The sequence below is a fragment of the Centrocercus urophasianus genome, unplaced genomic scaffold, assembly GCF_019232065.1.
Source record: "Centrocercus urophasianus isolate 14NV4802_14NV808 unplaced genomic scaffold, USGS_Curo_1.0 seq_10, whole genome shotgun sequence".
NCBI lineage: Eukaryota > Metazoa > Chordata > Aves > Galliformes > Phasianidae > Centrocercus > Centrocercus urophasianus.
In genome coordinates, this window is record NW_024884142.1 from 23,202,557 (window position 1) to 23,221,235 (window position 18,679).

General features: G+C 38.9%; 1 protein-coding gene across 1 annotated transcript in view; it reads left to right on the forward strand.

The window, feature by feature from the left end:
- The window catches only part of KCNQ5 (potassium voltage-gated channel subfamily Q member 5), a 260,391-nt gene that overhangs the window by 231,380 nt on the left and 10,332 nt on the right, over positions 1–18,679 (forward strand). The window contains exons 11-12 of the mRNA XM_042824645.1: positions 5,091–5,311; positions 17,608–17,716. Of these exons, the coding sequence (XP_042680579.1) occupies positions 5,091–5,311; positions 17,608–17,716 (330 nt within the window). The remainder of the gene's footprint in view (positions 1–5,090; positions 5,312–17,607; positions 17,717–18,679) is intronic.

Sequence of the window (18,679 nt, forward strand, 5' to 3'; positions counted from 1 at the left end):
ATAAAGACATTTTCCCCAGTCCAAGAGGATTTTTACACTCATGGCAGTTGAGTTCTCCATTGAATAACCAGTGAGGAAAAATGAGATGTAACGTGTTGGTCAACATCAACAATTCAAGTGTGTAATCATTATTGAGAAGAATCCCCTTGGACACAGCCTGTGGAAGCTGTGCCTGCATCCTATACTGGAAGGTGGAGAAATGCATGTGAAACAAACCATTTGCTTCAGTTAAATTCTACCGAAACTGTTTCTAACCAGAAATGGTAATTTCTAGATGGGTGGATCTTAGAGGATGATGCACTTAATTTATAACTAAAGCATATTACCATTTTTCTTACTTTCTAAAAGGAACTTAAAGAAACAACACAAGTACAAACTGATGATGGAAAATGAAGGAAAAAAAAAGATTCTCTTCATTCAGAAATTGTTTTGATAAAGGAAATTCACAAAAGCCCTGACTTTTTGTTTGGATTTTTTTTTACTTGACAATTGAACAGTAAGACATTATGTCCTTGAAATTCTTGTTACTACTCATTGAAGGCAAAGTATGAGATACAGCACTATGTTTCTTGGATTCAGGATCCTAGGATAAGACTGGTGGAGAATTCTTGAACGTTTGAACATCAGACATTATTGTACTACTGACTGCATTAGCATTTGTTCAACTTCGCTTAATTTCCGTAAAATCTGTAGCTTGGGAAGAATCAACATCTGTATTAATTGGAAGTTAACTATGGCAAATCAACACGAACTTTTAACTGCTGTTATTTGTCATGGGTGATAACTTTTGTCAGCTTGAGTTTCTGTCTCGACTCAAGACTCAAAGCATTCTCTCTCACCCTCAGGCCTTACAGTTACTTCTGATTAATTTCAATTTGTTTCTATTCCCACTTCCACCAGCTTGCTCATTGTGAAAAGCTGAGACATGAATCACAGATTTTAACCAGTGGAAAGCAGCAGTGCTGCAGGTCAGAGGCTGATACGGGACAGAGGTAGAAGTTTAGAGATAGAAATGCCCAGAAATGCAGGAAAATAGAAAGAGAAATAGGGGAGCAGAACAGGGAGGCAAAGTGATGTCCCATTAACAAAAAATTATAGTAAGATGCTTAATGGAAGACAGAACTGTGAGTACAGGAGAGAAGAGCAAGAGTTTGTTGACATTTATCAGTTGAAATCTTCTTGAGTCAAGTAATTCTCTTTGCAAAGAACTGTTTGTTCCCGATGCAATGAAGCTACAGTGACCTCTAGTGTCTCTAAACACCTATTCCTATGATGGAAAAGATAGAATTTGAAAAGTAGAGCTACAAAGTCATTTGCTATTGCAGAGAGGTGAATGGCTCATCCGTGTACTGACAAGACAAATGAGTGGTAAAATTCTGCAACTAATCCTTCAGGAGAAAAAAGATAGAGAAATCACTTGCATTTCTTCCAGAGGTTTCAGTCGTAGCTCCACTAAAATTTGCTTCAGTTTTACTTATATGAATGTATCCACAGATTGCAACCTGCAAGTATAGAGGAGACCAAAGGCATTACCATTGCCACAGAAGATTGTAATAGAAAGCTAACATATACAAATGAACAGGAATAAATAATCAATCGCATAAGTACAAGAAAATGATGGACAGACACGTATCTAAAAGAATATATATGGATATATATATATATATATATATATGGAGATAATTGAAAACAGCTGGATTTCTCTCGAACCTTTGTCATTCAAGTCTAATTCAGGATCCTGTGTAATTTCAGAAAGCATTTACACACCTATTTAACTAATTCCTCCTAATAGTTCTTGTCTCTTGGAATAGCATTCAAGTTAAACTTTGGAAATAAATAAAATGATATGTGAATTTCCAAGGGGCATTGGAGGTTTACATTAATTCAAAGAATTTCTCATAAACAGAGAGGAAAGAAAAAAATAGAATGTGCTAAGCTCTGCAAGATATGAAGAATTTGTAGCAGGGCATTGGACAGCACTAATGCAACCATCATTAAAACAAAGTAAAGTGCTTTAAAGGTTTAGTGAACACTGATTCAAGTGTAGAATGCCCAAAAATGCTTGCAAGGGCATTTGCAAGATTATCTCCAGGCTGTATCTCTAGTGCTGTCTCCACCACTACTGCAACAGGTAGTTGAGAGCCCAGAGCCTATAAGGGAAGGGACTTCGCTGCGGGTGAAAACCGTGCTCAACATGCCCCAAAAATGCAGTTAATCGAGTTATTTCTTCATGATACATTATTTATTATTATTCCTCTAGAGATGGGCTCTCCCCTGCTGCAAGTCACACAGTTTATTCCTGTTCAGAGTAGGACCCGGTGGCTCTAGGAACATTTCCCACCAGTCTGAAAATAGGAACAGGGATCCAAGAGCAAAGAACTATAAGCAGTGTCTTTGCAGAAACTCTCAAGATGTAAAACAGTTTCCAAAGCAGGCTTCCTTAGGAGGCTCTGTTTCTCTTCATGATGCAGCATTCTCTGCATGGACCCTTGGCATGCCTTTACATTGCCATTGCTACAAAGCAGATTTTCTTTGTGAGGTCTGCATTCTGAATTAATATTTTCATTCTCAGTGTTGCACTTTTACAAATGGCTCTCAGTACAGCTCAAGTATCTACTCAAGTATCTCAGTACAGCTGAAGTATCTACTGTTCCTTTCACCATTGCCTCATTGCTTTGGTTTGGAGAACTAAAGATATTCAGGTTAAGTAACCATTGTATATCATTCAGTTTTTATTAATGAAATAATCTTGTGCACAAGTCATTTAAATGCAGGCATTGTTTACATTAATACAAATTAATTGACATAATGATGTATGCTTCTTTCATTTTACTATTTTCATTTTCAATTTGCAGCTACTTAGATTTTATTAAAAATATATATGTTCCACGCTGGTCTTATTTATGGCTCGTTTACCATTTTTTCTTTCATTTTTAATGGCTGTAAAATGTAGAGAGCTGTCCAGAAAGCTTTTTACTTTAAGATTTGTCAAAGATACATATAATTTGACTTCATTTTCAATATCAAAAACTGTGAGCCATAAGAAGAGTGAATAAGATGAAGTCCATGTTGATCCTGTTGTTCATGCTGTGTGACAACGCAATAATGTAGCTAACAAATATTTTCCAGCTTTTACTTTCATGAAGTTGTACAATGCAAAAAATTCCTGAGATGAAATGTAATTTTTATTGAAAACTAAACTTAAGAACTCACTTTTCTTTCAAATAATAGGTTCTGTGGATGTTTTGTATTGAGTATGCAACAGTGTCTAGTACTGCTGGCTTGGGTAACAATTTTCAGTGGAAACAGATTATGTTTCCAACACCATCATGTGTTTATTTCAACAATTGCTTACTCTGGGCAAAGGGAAGAAGGGAACTGCATTCAGAAATTATAGGAAAGATATTCTGGTATTCTTTCAAGTGATTCAACATGCCTTATAGAAATGTTTATCTAGTAATCTTATTGATATGCTCTTTTTTTTTTTTTTTCTTTTTAACTTTTTTTGTGTTCTTGAAACTTATCTCAATCTGAGCTTTCTGGCATGTGCTTTTGCCTGCTACAAATTGCATCCTTTCTGCTCTCAGTGATGTTTGTGTTCAGAATGAAATGCTGTGCTATGCATGGACAAAAATATCTGATTATCTCAACATTTCACAGCTACAGAAGTTTGTAATTACATTCAATCTCATATAATTATATATTAACTCTGTATTTTCAGGGTGCAGTTGGTTAAACATCTAAGAACATTTTAGCAGTAGTTAATTAGATGCAGAGTTCGTTTCTCTTGAAAACATATTTTATGGGTGTGCAGAAGTGCAAAGAGTTGAGGGTGCTAGGAAGTTTTTGAACTTCAAGTACAATTATAGTTTGCAAGTAGACAGTCTTTGCTCTAGATGTCTTAAAAGCATCCTCCAGAACCTATGTCAGTGCAGTGGGACTGCACAACCCATTAACAATATACCATGAGCAGCTCCTACTTTGCTCACTTCATCTCTCCCCTGGCCTGAACTCATCCTTGATGAAGATGGCCATTCCCATAGATAAAACAAGAGTACCAAAGCAGGTACCAAAGACTTCCTTTCTGTTTTCCCTTTGTGCCATCTGCTTGAGGAAGCAACAGACAAAAGCAAGAAGGCTAAACAATGAAAAAGCATAAGTATGTAGATAGGGGGACCACAGAATTTCATCATATGTTTTAAGGTGAACAAAGTTAATTTGAGTATTGAGAAGTAAAAACCCTACATGTTCCACATTTAGATGACTGGAGGGGAAGGATACAAGCACAGAAGGGAACAAATCTTGGCCAGCTGTAACGATGCAGGGCCACCTTTGGTCCAGCAGTCACAACGTTGACCTTGGTTGGGCCTTAGTGTTTGTCCTGAAGTGCCAGTAGCACGTGCAAGTAATAAAGTCCCAGCTTAATATTCAGCAGTGACTTCAGTGAGCACAGAGGGTAACCTTACATTTCCATTAATCAGTCATCACTCTCTTTCATGGATGTTTTGTTAATTTTGGTTTTATCTTGTCCCAGTAAGTTCTGTTACAAGAAATTATGAATATGAGTAACCACTAACAATGCATATGAAATGCTGGAGTTGCCACATCTTGAAAAAGCATGATGATACTAACAGTATTTTTGCCTGCTTAAAAAACAAGCAACAAACAAAAACACTATATGGCATGCAATAATAATAGAACACATTTTGTTCTTGTCTATCTGAAAAGATCATCAGAGGTGCACTGAGCTGGGCTGATTAATGTGGGAATAAACCTTTTTAAAATTCAAGGAATAAAAAAGTAAATCCTAGAGATTAATCCATGACAGTTGTATTAAATTTATTTCTGTTTGTTAATTTTAATTTCCTTCACAAGATTATTTTGTACTTAAGATAGACTGTTTGGGGTTATGTCTCTATCAGATAATAATTACATCAAGTCATTTCCATTCCCAAATTATATGTATTCAATGAAATTAAAAGTGTGTAAGAAAAAGGTTTATACTATTGAGAATCTTTAGAATTTGTTTTCTGTTATGATAGAAACGGGATAGTGGAACTAAGAATAAAAACCGTTTCTCTTCTTCACAGTCAAAAGTTAAGTTTCAAGGAGCGGGTCCGGATGGCCAGCCCACGAGGTCAGAGCATAAAGAACAGGCAGTCATCAGTCGGAGATCGCCGGTCCCCGAGCGCCGACGTTGCCACTGACGGCAGCCCCACCAAGGTCCAGAAGAGCTGGAGCTTCAATGACCGCACCCGCTTCAGGCCATCGCTGCGGCTCAAGAGCTCCCAGCCCAAACCCGTGGTTGATGGTAGGAGTTTTTCTGTGCCTCCTTTTCCATCATGCTCTTCTCAGCCTTCTCTAACTGCTCTGGCATACTAGCACGGTGAATGCAGCCCATGCCTGGAAAGCAGGAGGAATCACTGACCCTGGGGGTGTTCAAGGAAAGACTGGATGTTGTGTTGAGGGATATGGTTTAGTGGGAGCTATTGGTAATGGGTGAACGGTTGGACTGGATGATCCTGTAGGTCTTTTCCAACCTTGGTGATTCTATGATTCTATGATTCCATGATCTTTATATTGGGCTGAGGCTACCAGAAGGCAATAGCCTGCTGCAAACAGCATTCTGACACAATTGTACTAAATATGAATCTTGTATCAGTGACACACAAAGAGTTAACAGTAGAAAAGAGGGAAATCACAGGTGAACAAAACGCATCCTGCACGTTTGGGTTTTCGCAGACCTCTTACTGCCACCAAGGATACAATCATCTGGCACAAAGATATATACCAGCAGGTGCCTTAAGTTTTACACCTTACCTTTGAGATGTTCTATCAGGTAGGGGAGATAAGTGGCTTTAGCAAAAAGAAACAGTGTTACCGCTTTTATGTATTCCCTTCTACAGGGTATTTTAGATGTGGAAAGAAAACATAGCCTTTCCTGCACCCTGCCTCACTGTGAAAATGGATGCTGCTCCTCTCTGCTCTCCTTCCTGGGAAAGGTTCTCTCCAGCAGTCAAACAGCAACTGCTGAGTCAAAGATTTTCTTCTATAGAAGTTAAAGAGGCATTAATTCTTCTAACCAGAAAGCACTGCCCCTAGTTACAGCAGCTCTCTGGCTGGTCTTGAGGCTCCAGTTGTGTCCAAACTCCTTAGAAATGTGTCCTGCACTGGAAGATGTCCTCACACAGCTCTGGGTGGGCCCCCTGCCCCAGGAGACATTGATGTGGATTTCTATGTTCACATTTTTTCCCTACTTATTAATATTTTGTCCTCTCCTGTGGGTCTCTCAGGAGGAAAATAAGGGAAACACTGTCTAGAGGAGGCAGTGATGCCAACTATATGGAAAAGGTACACTGTGAGTCATTTGATCAAAGTAAAGAGACGCAACTTTAAGCTTCTTCTGCAATGCTAATCACCTATGCTATGTCCAAATTTGTGGTAAAACTGTCCAGACAAGAGTGTAATTTCATTGCTCACTTCCTTTTTAGAAGTCATTATCACAAACACCTAGGTTGCAAAACAACCACTGAACTGGAATGCACCATCTCTTAGCTGAGAATTTCCTGCACAACACATCTTGTCAGGGAAAGCCTGGGTAAATAAACTTTTCCTGAAGAACAAACTAGACAAACAAAAGGTTTGCTAAGATCATCTTTTTAGGCTAGTCCTCCTGTGTGGAGTGCTCTTGCATGCATGAATCCCAAATTTGGCTGCACTACAATGAGCTCCTGAGAAGTACCAGCCACTGCTCAGTGTCCAAGGAGCCCTCCGGCCCCTGCTCCTTTTTGGGGCACGAGCCATGGCTCATGTCCCACAGAAGCCACATGATCTGGGGTGTGTGATGCCTGCCTGGGTTCAGGCTGTCACGGAGCTGTGATGATGCCAATGCTCAGAACTGGGAAGTGAGAAATGCTCGGGGTACCACAAGTCTGAAAGTACCCTCTCTAAATGTAAGCTTCTCATGTAATCAGTTAGTTAGTACCAGTATCTGTCAGAATACAAGCCAGAAATGACTTCATAGGTTAAACTCCTTGCACTGAACTGGAAGTGAACTGAGAAGAGAGCATTTTATTGAGCATACTCCCATGGTATCAGCAGCTCCTTCTGTGCCAATCCCTCAGTCTGCACCTCAGTCAAGTATCTGTTTACTTCTTCATCAGCCCATTTGTCACAGAAACACTTCCGACGTGTAGTCCTGTGTTTTGTCCTGTATGCACTGTTGTTTATAGCAGTTATCTGCATGAGAAGATCACACTCATTCTCACTGTCTGTTTGATGGGAAAGGTGTCATAAAAGGCACCTTGGGTATTTCTGTAGATAAAAGATAGTAACAACAGGGACTTCACTGTCGTGAGTAAGCCCTTAAAGATCTTCCTGCTCCTCAGGGTGAGCCCAAGCTGTTTCCTTGTAAGCAGTTTCCAACTCCTTGTCCACCCTTATGAACTAGGGCCAACAGATATGACTGATTCCTCATCCGTGGCAGGAGGAGCAGCCTCCATTGTCTCCAGCTTTTAGGCAAATGCCAAGTTTCCACTCTGGGACCCAGTCCAGTACTTCTAGGATTGGTCTCATCAGGTCAATTTCCACTATGCTCACTGCTGAGAGGCAGTTCCCTGCTGCTTTACCCAGTCCACTGCAGGAAAAGACCAGCACTACCAAGCTTGATACATTCTATTTTTTTTTTTCCATTTGTGTTATCAGTTTCATAGTTAGGCACACTTTGACATCTCAGTAGAAAATATCTGGAGACTATGTATTTAGTTGAGTTCTTCTTGAATTTTTTCACTGGATGAAAACACAGCATTTGCAGTAATATTTTAGTAATATCTCTCAGTTCTCAGACCCTCCACTTCCCTTCTGGAGGTATTCTGCAGCCAAACAATTGTTTTGGTGTGCTGATCTTTCAGCCATCATTTATAGATGTAAATCAGTACATAAAACAAGACCCTTGAGTGGCTGTTTTTTTTCTGGGGCTTCTTTTCTCTTTGCAGTAAGTTTAAGGGAAGAAGAAATTACACTTTCAAAAGACCCTTCTGACAGAGACAATTTGGTACAGGTTCCCCAGTCCAGGGTCAAATGATTACATTGGTAATCCAATGAAAAAATAAAAGGCTCTTACTATGAACTTCACTTTTCAAAAGAAAAGACATTCACATATTTAGAACAAGCTCCCAAAGGCAGTGGCCATAGCACCAAGCCTGCTGGAGCTCAAGAAGCATTTGGACTACACTGTCAGACATAGTTTCATTTTGGGTGGTCCTGTGTGGAGCCAGGAGTTGGACTCGGTCATCTTGGTAGGACCCTTCTAACTTGGGATAAGGTATGATTCTGTAATTCACTTGATTTCACTGTACGGGATTTGGCATTGTAAGTTATCTCCACTTAGTGCAGGTACACTAGGAACTACCCCTTTATGAAGGTGAAGTTTGCTGAACTCTTCAAAAAATAAAGCAAATGAGCAAATATTACTTATGTAGGGAGTTCAAAAAGGAAGTGAAATCTTTAGTTGGGTGAGAGTGATCTAAGGCAGATAGTCAATTGAGAGATTTGGCAGCATTGACTAAGTTCTAATAAAGGATGTGGCTGGAGTCTGAGCCAAAACAATCAGAAGAAGACTGCTAGAAAAAAAATAAACATGAGCAGTTAGAAACTGTTGTGTAAAGGAAGGTTTGTAATCCAGGCAGGAGTTTATGGAGGCAGCATTTGGCTAACATGACTGAAAATGTAATAGCTTTTCTCTTACACTATGTGTTAACAAAAGCTTATGAACACTCCCCAGCTGCATATTAAAACCATAGAAGAAGAGTTTCTCGGCAGTAAAGCAGGATGCCTCAGCTGGTCTCAGGCATGTTCTAAAAGGATTTTGGTGTAGGAGACTTTGAGCAGCATGACCAAAACAGTTGCAGAAATGCCTTTAATTATGGGTAGTGACAGCCCTCTGAAACTGCCTGTAAAGCATTTATTGCTCTTGCCAAAGTAGGCCTGGCAACTGCAGCATTTATTTCAGCTACGTGTGTGCATTTGCAAATTGAGTCCAAACCTGAGAGAGCTTTGATGGCTGGAGAGAGCTTTGGTGGCATGGCTGCAGACACTCCAGAGCATTTAACAACAGTGCAGGGGAACTAAATTGAAAACTAAGACTTATGTAATCTGATTTTAAAAATACATCCAGTCTCCAATGAAATGTGCCTTGCAGCTGCCAGAACTCTTGCTGGAGATGAGATCCTGCAAAAATTAGTAAAGGTGCCAGGATGCTACATTTCCAATCCCTGTTATCAGTTTAGAAGGGAATTACTACCTCCGAGCAGATCTAATGGAACTCTTCACCACTCAATCTGTGAAGGCCTTGGGAATTGTAAGTAGTCAGGTTTCATAAAACGTAAGCTTGAAATGTTAACAAGAATCATTTGAGAATATTTTACCAAATGATGAAGAGGTAGACAACAGGCTAATAGGGTCATGCCAGACAAAGCCTTCCTACAAGAGCTGCCATGCCACAGGGGTGCTTATGCAGCTCACCCTGATGAGCTCAGAAGTCTTGGCTGAGCCCTGACCCGTATGGCCTCTTCCTGTCCCTATGACCTGTTAATACAGCATGGCTTATATCCCTGCACACCCAAACAGGCACCTCAGCTAAGCTGTCAGTGGGGAACAGCCCCCAGTACACCAGGCTTCTGTGGAGAGCACTCCCCTTTCCAAACATATAGTTGAGCTTTCTTCTGCTTGCTTCTTTTTGTGAGGAGCAGAAACTTCTCCTGCTTAAATCCAACTCCAGTGTTGCGTGGCCAGAGCTTAAGGAATGAGCTGATATTATGTTGGATATGCAGTCCTCAAGAAGGGACAAAAGTGCCCTTCTATACTTGTACACTACCATCCCATGATGGATATTGTGCATTTGCTGTAAACTAGATGTTGTGTGGCTTTTTGAAAAAAGCATCAAAAGTGTTCAGCACCAAAGATATTACAAGCATATTTCATTTGATTAATTAAAAAGAACTCTCTAAGGGATTATTTGATTTCTGCAGCATCTCTGAACATTATATGCTTGCATGACCTCTAGCCTTCTACTCCCTACAGAGTACTTGCTCAAAATCCTCAGGGTAGAGTATATTACAAGAACCATGGGAAGAATGCAACTGTGCATTTCAGCCCCCATGTCCTCAGTTACTACCATGTAATTTATGTATTGCAAAAATGGCAGGTTTTCCTTCCAGTAGCGCAAACATCTTGACCTCATCTGTGGTTCACTTGAAGTGGCAAAGATCCTTCATTTGGTTGCTTCTGCACCTCCTTTAGCTTTAATTTGCTGATTCAAAATGTAGCTGCATGATGTGAAAACCAAGCTGCTCTATTTGTACAACATGTGATGTGACGAAGTAGCATTTTATTAGCAGTGTGCCAATTTGTGCTAGGCAGTAGATTTATTTTCTTGTGATTGTTAAACTCCATGATAGAGCTGTCATTCATTACATTTGCAAGTGTAATTAATTAGAAATGTGCTTTAAAATAATCTAGCAATCAGAGCTAAGCTCTGAGTTCATAGCTTTTGAGCAATTAGATAAAGAGGTCCTCTCTTTATCATGTGTCGAGTAGCCTGCCGTACATCTTTACTGCCTGAACTGAGGGCTCAAGAATGGTCATGATAAACAGGTAGTGATTAACAATCTCATCTTCCAGGACCTGTGATAGGACTTCTGAACTATTGGTCTGTATGCTACGAGGACATGCAAAGAGATAGCAAATTAGACATGATATTAAATTCATTAGTCTGCAGTTGTAGGTCTTATCATATATCTGCAACTTCATTTAGAAATATAACTACAACTTCTTGTGTGCGTTGTACATAAAATGTCAGAGAACTGTGTCCAGTGCTATGATGGAGCACTGGAACAGGCTGCACAGAGGGATTGTGGAGTCTCCTCTGGAGGTGTTCAAGATCCGCCTGGACGCCTGCCTGTGCAACCTGGTCTAGGGAGCCTGCTTTGGCAGGGGGTTGGACTGGATGATCTCTAGAGGTTCCTTCAAGCGCCTACAATTCTGTGTCTAAAAAATTCACTACAATCATATGTATATGTGAGAAAAATTGCTCTAGTGTAACCTACCATTTCTCTTCTCATATGACATTCTAAAATTGCTGGCCAGCTTGCCACTGTTTATAATAAGATCAGCAATTTTAACTGCAGAATTGTTGTGTATATAATGAATTGTCTTTAGGAGGTCTCCTGGTTCTCCAGATCATCGCTCAAAATGAACAGGACTCCTTTTTAATTAAGCTGCGGGAGCTGTTCCGTGCAATATTGCCAGCACACAAAATTTCTGAGAAGTTAAATAATAGCTAAAGATAGTTGAGAATTGTTAGCAGGCAATGTTAGAATTTTAGATATTTGGAACTTGTATACATTATGTGATAACGGATATAAATTAGATTTCTGGCCTTAAAAATTGCATTTAGAGAGGTGGGAGACTAAATAGCTATACTCAGATTGCATGTAAAAAAAATGTTCTAACAATCCTAACTTCTGTTTTTGCCAAATCTGAGGGTTTTTAGAAATTTTTTCACTTATAAAATGTTTGCTGGGTAAATATTTTATACTGCTATACTGGTAAAACTTCCTATTGCACTATAGCTACTGAATTCCAGTTCTGATATCTTCATCTGCTCCTTATCTGGAAATCTTTGCCTCTTTAATGAGAAGAGAAAGGAGGAAGAGATGAGTTATGCCTACAGCACTGCTGCACTCCACAGAAATACTGTGTATGGTTGAGGCTCAGTATGAACGCAAGGCAGAGAGAGTTCTTTAAATCTGGTGCAGTGATGCTGCTCTCCTCCTTCGAGGAGACATCGGTTTCAGATGTCTTCAAATGTCATCATCTTTATTGCTTCTTTCTTGATTTTTCTACTTGAAAACCATTTTAGACTATGGGGATTTTTGTGTATTTTTTAGACCATTATTAAACACTACAAGTGAAGAGCAAATCATGGAACTTGTCCTGCCTCCTTCCTTCTTTAATGATTAGAGAGAAACCTTTTTTTTTTTTTTTTTTTTTCCGAGGGATCAAGAAAATAAATGCATGATTCACTCCCTTGGGCCTCTTTTTTTTCTGGTTTCTGCTCTGAAAACCATGTAAACATGTGCTGCTGCCTTTCTCTGTTTGGGGAAGCTTTGGGCATTCTTATCATTAAGCAAGTGATTAAGTTTTATCCCAATTAGGGTTGCTTTCTTCAGTTTCCTACGGAGCTTAGCAAGCAATCACGGTAAAATGATTTATGTGAACTATTTTTTCAAAGAGAGTCAGCTTGATGATGCTTTAAAGCAAAGGAAAATTTGAAAGAGCATCTCTTCTAGGGGTAGTGATGGAAGCTTGTATTCATATTGCAAACAAACAGGAAAATAATGAGAGCTGGTGAAGAACTGAGAAGCTTTATGAAACATTTAAACAAAGTTACTAGGCTGAGTCACATTTTGTTTTGATTAAGAGAAATTATATTATTTGTGTGGACGTAAAACATGAAGGTGTCTATAGGTAGGGTAGTTTTTTGGGGAAAAAGTAATTGAGGTTTTGTGAAACATTCTATGTATTGTGACATTTGTGGAAATAGTGAAATTGAGGATATGACAATATTTTAGAGAATAAGGGCTAAAAACCTAACTTTTCACAGCAAGTACTGCAGGTACAGAATGGTACTTCAAAGGCAGTGCAAAGTGAAGTGAAATGTCCCTACCTTATGGGCATTCTAGGTTTTAACAAGGGGCTTGTACCTCCAGATATCCCTTCCAACCTCAACAATTACGGATTGTTTGAGCCTCAATTCCTATGTTGAGTTCTGAATTTCCAACATTAGTTATTAAGTATCATAGAATCATAGAATGGCCTGGGTTGGAAGGGATCTCAAGGATCATGGAGCTCCAACCCCCTCCACATGCAGGGCCGCCAACCTCCATAACACCAGACCAGGCTGCCCAGGGCCCCATCCAACCTGGCCTTGAACACCTCCAGCAACGGGGAATCCACAACCTCTCTGGGCAAGTATGGCTTGCTGTAACTAAGCATCTGTGAAAATTAGGCCACCAGCTATTTTTCACTTGAAGTCATGCATGAAAATGGAAATCATTCAGATTTTTTTTTCAAATCGGTGTTGTTGATTTTTTTTAACAAGTTGAAGTAAGACTGCGTTGTATCATGAATAACTGAGGGTCATCTGCAAGCTGTCAACTTTGGGCACCTATACATATTTTGCCTAGTCTGAGAGGTGAGTACTTAACCTCAACAAAATGACTTACATCACCCATACAAACAGCTCAAGCTATCTTCTGCAGATTCACAGGAAGACTGAAGCACATCTGTAGGCTTTGCAAAAACTAATGAAAGGGTCTACATTGGGATCAATACTGAAGTGTTAGGAACATTACCATAGGCTATTCATGGTGTCTGCACAGGCACTTATTAGTGTTGGACTGTTGATGTTAGCAGTTGACAGTTCCAGAAAACAAAGACAGGAGTAGAAAATATTTTCTGTTCTGTTCAACGGGCACATAATTGCTCAAATATTACTGACATTGAGATCATGAAGCTATGAGGGTGATCAGAGCAGTGGTACAGTTTTCCCAATTATGATGAAAGGATGTAAGATACGTACGGAAATAATAAATCAAATCTTGCACATAACTTCTGCACAGAGTCATATGAAATGCAGCTACATACTGATAATTTTTTTGTTAGTGGCATATAAGGCTACTGAACAGTGTAATCTTTATTCTGTTCATTTGGGGTGATCATAACTGAAGAGTTTGCAAGAAGAATGCATAAACAGTGCGACAAACTGGGAAATATGCATGTAATTTTAATGACATTAATGCTTCTTTCTATTTGTTGGTAATTGCTTACTTGCTGTATGTTAATTCAAAGACTGCCGTTAAGGAAGAAAGGAAGAAATTAATAAGAGGCAAAGACAAGACAGTGACCCAAAGTAAATAACATCAAAGATTGTAAGATACTCGCGGCTGGCCAATGAGTTGTGAAACAAATACCAGTATAAATACTTACACAGACAGACTGAAGCTTAGGATCAAAACACATCTTAAATTGTAAATATGCTGGTATTAGAAAAGAGGAATTGTTTCCGAGTTGTTCAACTCCTTCTAAGGAGAATTCCAGGAGTATGTCTTAATGCTATACTAAAAGGTGCATAGGACATTGGAAGACCTGTTTAGCTAGTGGCAGAGGCTCCTGGAGAAAAAGCCAGACTGTTGCTAATCCTAGGGAGGCCTGGACCCTAATGGGGAGCAGGAGACATGGCTAAGGGGTACAGAGATGGGGAAAGGAGTAGTTGTGTTCAGGGCTAAGCGTGAGATGGCACTGGAGGGCCTGCCTGCCCTTAGTTAGGAACCAAGGGTAGGAACCTCTCTGAGGACAGGAGGCAGCACAGAGCAAGGCTTGTCAGAGGCCGGAGCTCAATCCTGTCTGGGAACTGGCAGTGATTTTAACAGCTGGAGCCATTGCAGGGGCCAAGCTGGCCCCAGCATAGCCCCGACCTCAGGGATGAACTTGAGAGAGACAGAAGTGATACAAGAACATCTCACCTCATAACTATGTTGTACACAACATGAACTTCCACTGGAAAAATTCATCAGAATGTGAACTTCGAGTTCAGTGGCTTTTTAAGCTGGATTTTTTTTTTCCAAATTCTTACTATGTATTTCTCAAACCTTTTCCCAAGTCTGCTTAGTATTAAAAAGAAACATGAATGTTTCCCATATGAATCAAACAAGGTTTATAGCTTTTCTCAAGTTTTATTGACATGTAGTACTGAGCGCCTGCTATAATGGAGGAAATTCATGTCAGTGGGAATATTAGAAAAGAAAAAAATATAAGAAGGTGATTTATTAGGAGCAGTATCTCTTCTTAAAGCTGGCTTAAATTTATAAGAATTTTCCAGTGTCCGTTTAAAGATTTTGCTGATTTTGTATCCACATGAGAGCAACATGAAACTCTAATTGCACCATACTGTTCTCAGAACAGTTCTGCAAAGATACGCTGCATTAAGGAGGACCTTTTATTAATGAGACTGCACTTGGCAGGAACTGTATCAGTGAGATAATCATATAGAAACTGTTTATTTTAAACTTTCAAGTTGGAGTCTCCTGTTTCACAAGGGATTATATGGCTGTAGTTCTTCTGACCTTAGCAAAATTATCCCTAATTTACACCAGAATAACTGATTTTGTTTACAACCCTAGCCAGCCACTGGAAATACCAGTAATGTACAGAACTCAACTTTTGGTACGGAATTTAGGAATGAGCTGGGAGATTTCAGCACTGGAAGGACTGGAGAGGCTAATCAGACATAACATCTAGAAAGTTAGTGTCATGGTATACTCAGCATCTCTGGGGATGCGGTTTTAAATACTGTGTATACCCAAAAACCTAATTACATAATTTATTTTAGCTAACTGTAGTTTTTGGGCAGAAATGTAAATATTAGTTAGGCAGGAGAAGTGGAGAGATACGATATGCAAAGTCAGTAGTAAAGCTTTTGAAAGAGCGCCAGTAAAAAGCACTCTTAACATCATTGAAGGCTTGGCTTACAACAATGGCAAAGAAGGGAAGATACCAGTTGTGTATGAAAACTTCATTTTCATGATGTAAAACTGAATTTTTTTAAGGTTTCATTTGATTATTCAGTGCATGTAATTGAAGACGTTATTGTCTCTGCTATAAGCCATTTCTATTGTGTTAACTTGATCTGTGAAAGATAATTGTTTTTTGTTCTTCACAATTATGGTAGATGTCCATCATGGATATAACAGTTCAGCAACAGTCAAAAAAGAAAATATGTTCTAGAGACTAATGAACTAGGCAGAGTAGGCTCTGTTTTGCCACAGATAGATGGCCTTAACCAAAACACTTGTTTTCTATATCCCTCTTTCTGTTCAATACTAATACTTAGGTTTTGTCAGGGGTGGTTTTAGTTCATGAATCCCAGAAAACATAAAAGTGATCTTTGCTATCATTTCCTGTCAGAACAGCGCCAACCACGAAACTACCGCAACACAAGGTTAAGGTCTTATGAGGAATTGAAAAATACCACAAACTTATTTTTCAGCTTCTGTCCAAAAATGTTCTTTGAACTAATGACCTTTACATTTTAAGACTCTTTCAATATTTTAGCGCATAACTTCTAAGGTCACATCTCATCAAAATAAATTATTATGGCCAAATATTAAATCTGTAAAGACAATGCATCAATACCAGATCCAGAAAATGCAGCTTAGTACAATGCTGTTTATTTTAAGATAGTATTCTGATTAGGTTTAAAAGATTACATGAAATTTCTGTGCATTTCAGCATGATGAAGAATATTTTTCATCTTTAATTTGCAATCTTTGTGAAATGGGAACTTGCAAAAATGTCCTGCAGATGTTTTTGTTTGTGGATCAAAATTGATTACAGTGAAGTCATCTGAAATGTTTAACTTGCAGTGTTTCTGAGTGACTGAGCCTATGTTTTAAGTAATAGCATGAATATGCGTAGGGATGTAAGACTGTAAAGAAATCTCCTTTGTTATTAAGGAATAATGAATTCCATCCTTTTTTCTCTATTTCATGTGTTATTCCTTCATTTTCCATTTTCTTCTTTATGAAGTAGAAACACTGAGTTAAAATGCACTTACCTTCCTTCTGAAATTTTTCCTGGACACTTGGACTTGATGCAGGTGATGAGAGACTGTTTGGGAGAAAAAACACCTACCCTCAAGACAGGTTTCCTCTGTCTTTCAATATATGTATGACATGGGCATCCTGCCTTCCTTCCTCCATTCCCATTCCTGTGCATTTGGAGTTTGTAAATCGTCTTGGTTGCGCATCCTTCCCTTTTTTTCTTGAGAACTGAGATACATGGAGCCCTTCTGAGATTTCTAATTGATTCACAAATGGTAACCCTGCAGGGCAATGTTAGGAAAGAACAGAGGATCTATTTTGTTCAGGCAAACAAATACATTAACTTGAGTGCCTGCTGCAAAAGAATACTGCAGAATCTACATGTCTGTGAAGTTTAAGGGGGCGGTTAATCTATGATGAGTATCATTCTCTATTCAATTCTGGCAAAAAGATATTTTGTTTATTTTTTACCTGTAACTAAGTATTGCATCATTGCACAGCCTTCTTAATAAATGAAATGGATCTTCTCCTTTGTCTGAAAAGTTCATTCATGGCGGTAAAAAAACAACAATTTAATATAAGTTCAGTGTATTTTGCTTCTTTGATTTATATCTGCTAACTCACCACTTTCACGTAAGATAGCGAATGTGATGAAAAACACTGAGATAGTATACAACTTACCAGAACTCACTATTCATTTGTATGAAAAATAACAGGGCTCTCTTCCCTTCTAAATTCTATCATTTTCACTGAGGGCATCCTGGTCCTTTTATGACACAAGCCTAAACACAGACAAGCATGTTATATAATTCATTAACTGATGAAGCTTTTTAATACTTGATTTGTAGTTCCTGTTTTTCCTGTATGACTGTGCAGGCAGCTAGAAAACAACACTAAGGAAGGCATTTTTAAATGCTTATTGTTTGTTCTGTTTCGTATATTGTAGCTGACACCAGTCTTGGAACAGATGATGTTTATGATGATAAAGGGTGCCAGTGTGATGTGTCAGTAGAAGATCTCACTCCTGCACTTAAAACTGTCATCAGAGCAATCAGGTGAGTAGAAAATACCGAGTGAATAAATATTTCAGATTTCTGTAATTAAGGCACTAAATAATTGCATGTCAATTAGTTGAACATATTACACAACTGTATTTGTCACATAACTAATGCTGATATGGTTTACTCGTCCTTTGTCTTCATCGTTTCTCTTCCATTGTCAGCTTTTCAGTTTCCAAAAGTATCGTGTGATTTGGCTACGAAAAGAAAGAGAATAATGAGTGCTGGTTTCTAGTATATTTCCTGTAATCGAAATTACTGTATTTAATTTTGATGTAGCTTTACTGAATGTATATCACCTTGCTCAGAAAAGTTACTTCCTTCAAAGGTTTACATTTTCATTGCATTTCCATATTCCTGAAACCGTCATCTGGCTTTTACTGCAACTTTCTTCTGGTACCAGCAGGATAATGACATTCATTCAATTGTGCAAAACCTTGCCTGCCATTGAAGTAAATATTACCCCAGTGATTTAAAACTAATAGTTACCTTCTTTTCCAAGGAAGTAGAAAACTACATTGAAACTTATAAAATTACCAGTATTGAATGCTTAAATTTAGTATTCACCCTCCTGAGACTGCCAAAGCTCTTGTACTAAATATTTTGAAGTGAAATTCCTGACAGGCAAACCTGCCACCATAAAGAGTAAACTGATAAGCAAAGAGAGCTCTGTCGTCCCCTGTCTGCCTGCATCAAACCTGGTGCTATGTCTGGGGGTTGCCCGCTGGGCCCTGTATCACACTTGGTCACTGCTTCAGGAGGCAGGCACCAGCAACAGGGGGTTTCTGCAAAAAAACAATGGAAAGGTGTTGTTTTCTTAAAGGGGGATTCTTGCCTTAGTTCTCTCAGTGCTAGAAGAATGAACTCAAGTTCTTTATCAAATAATTTATACAACGGGAACCTGCACAAGCTGCTTGTATTTCCTTCCCCTTTTTCCACTGATTGCCAATGTAGACAGAT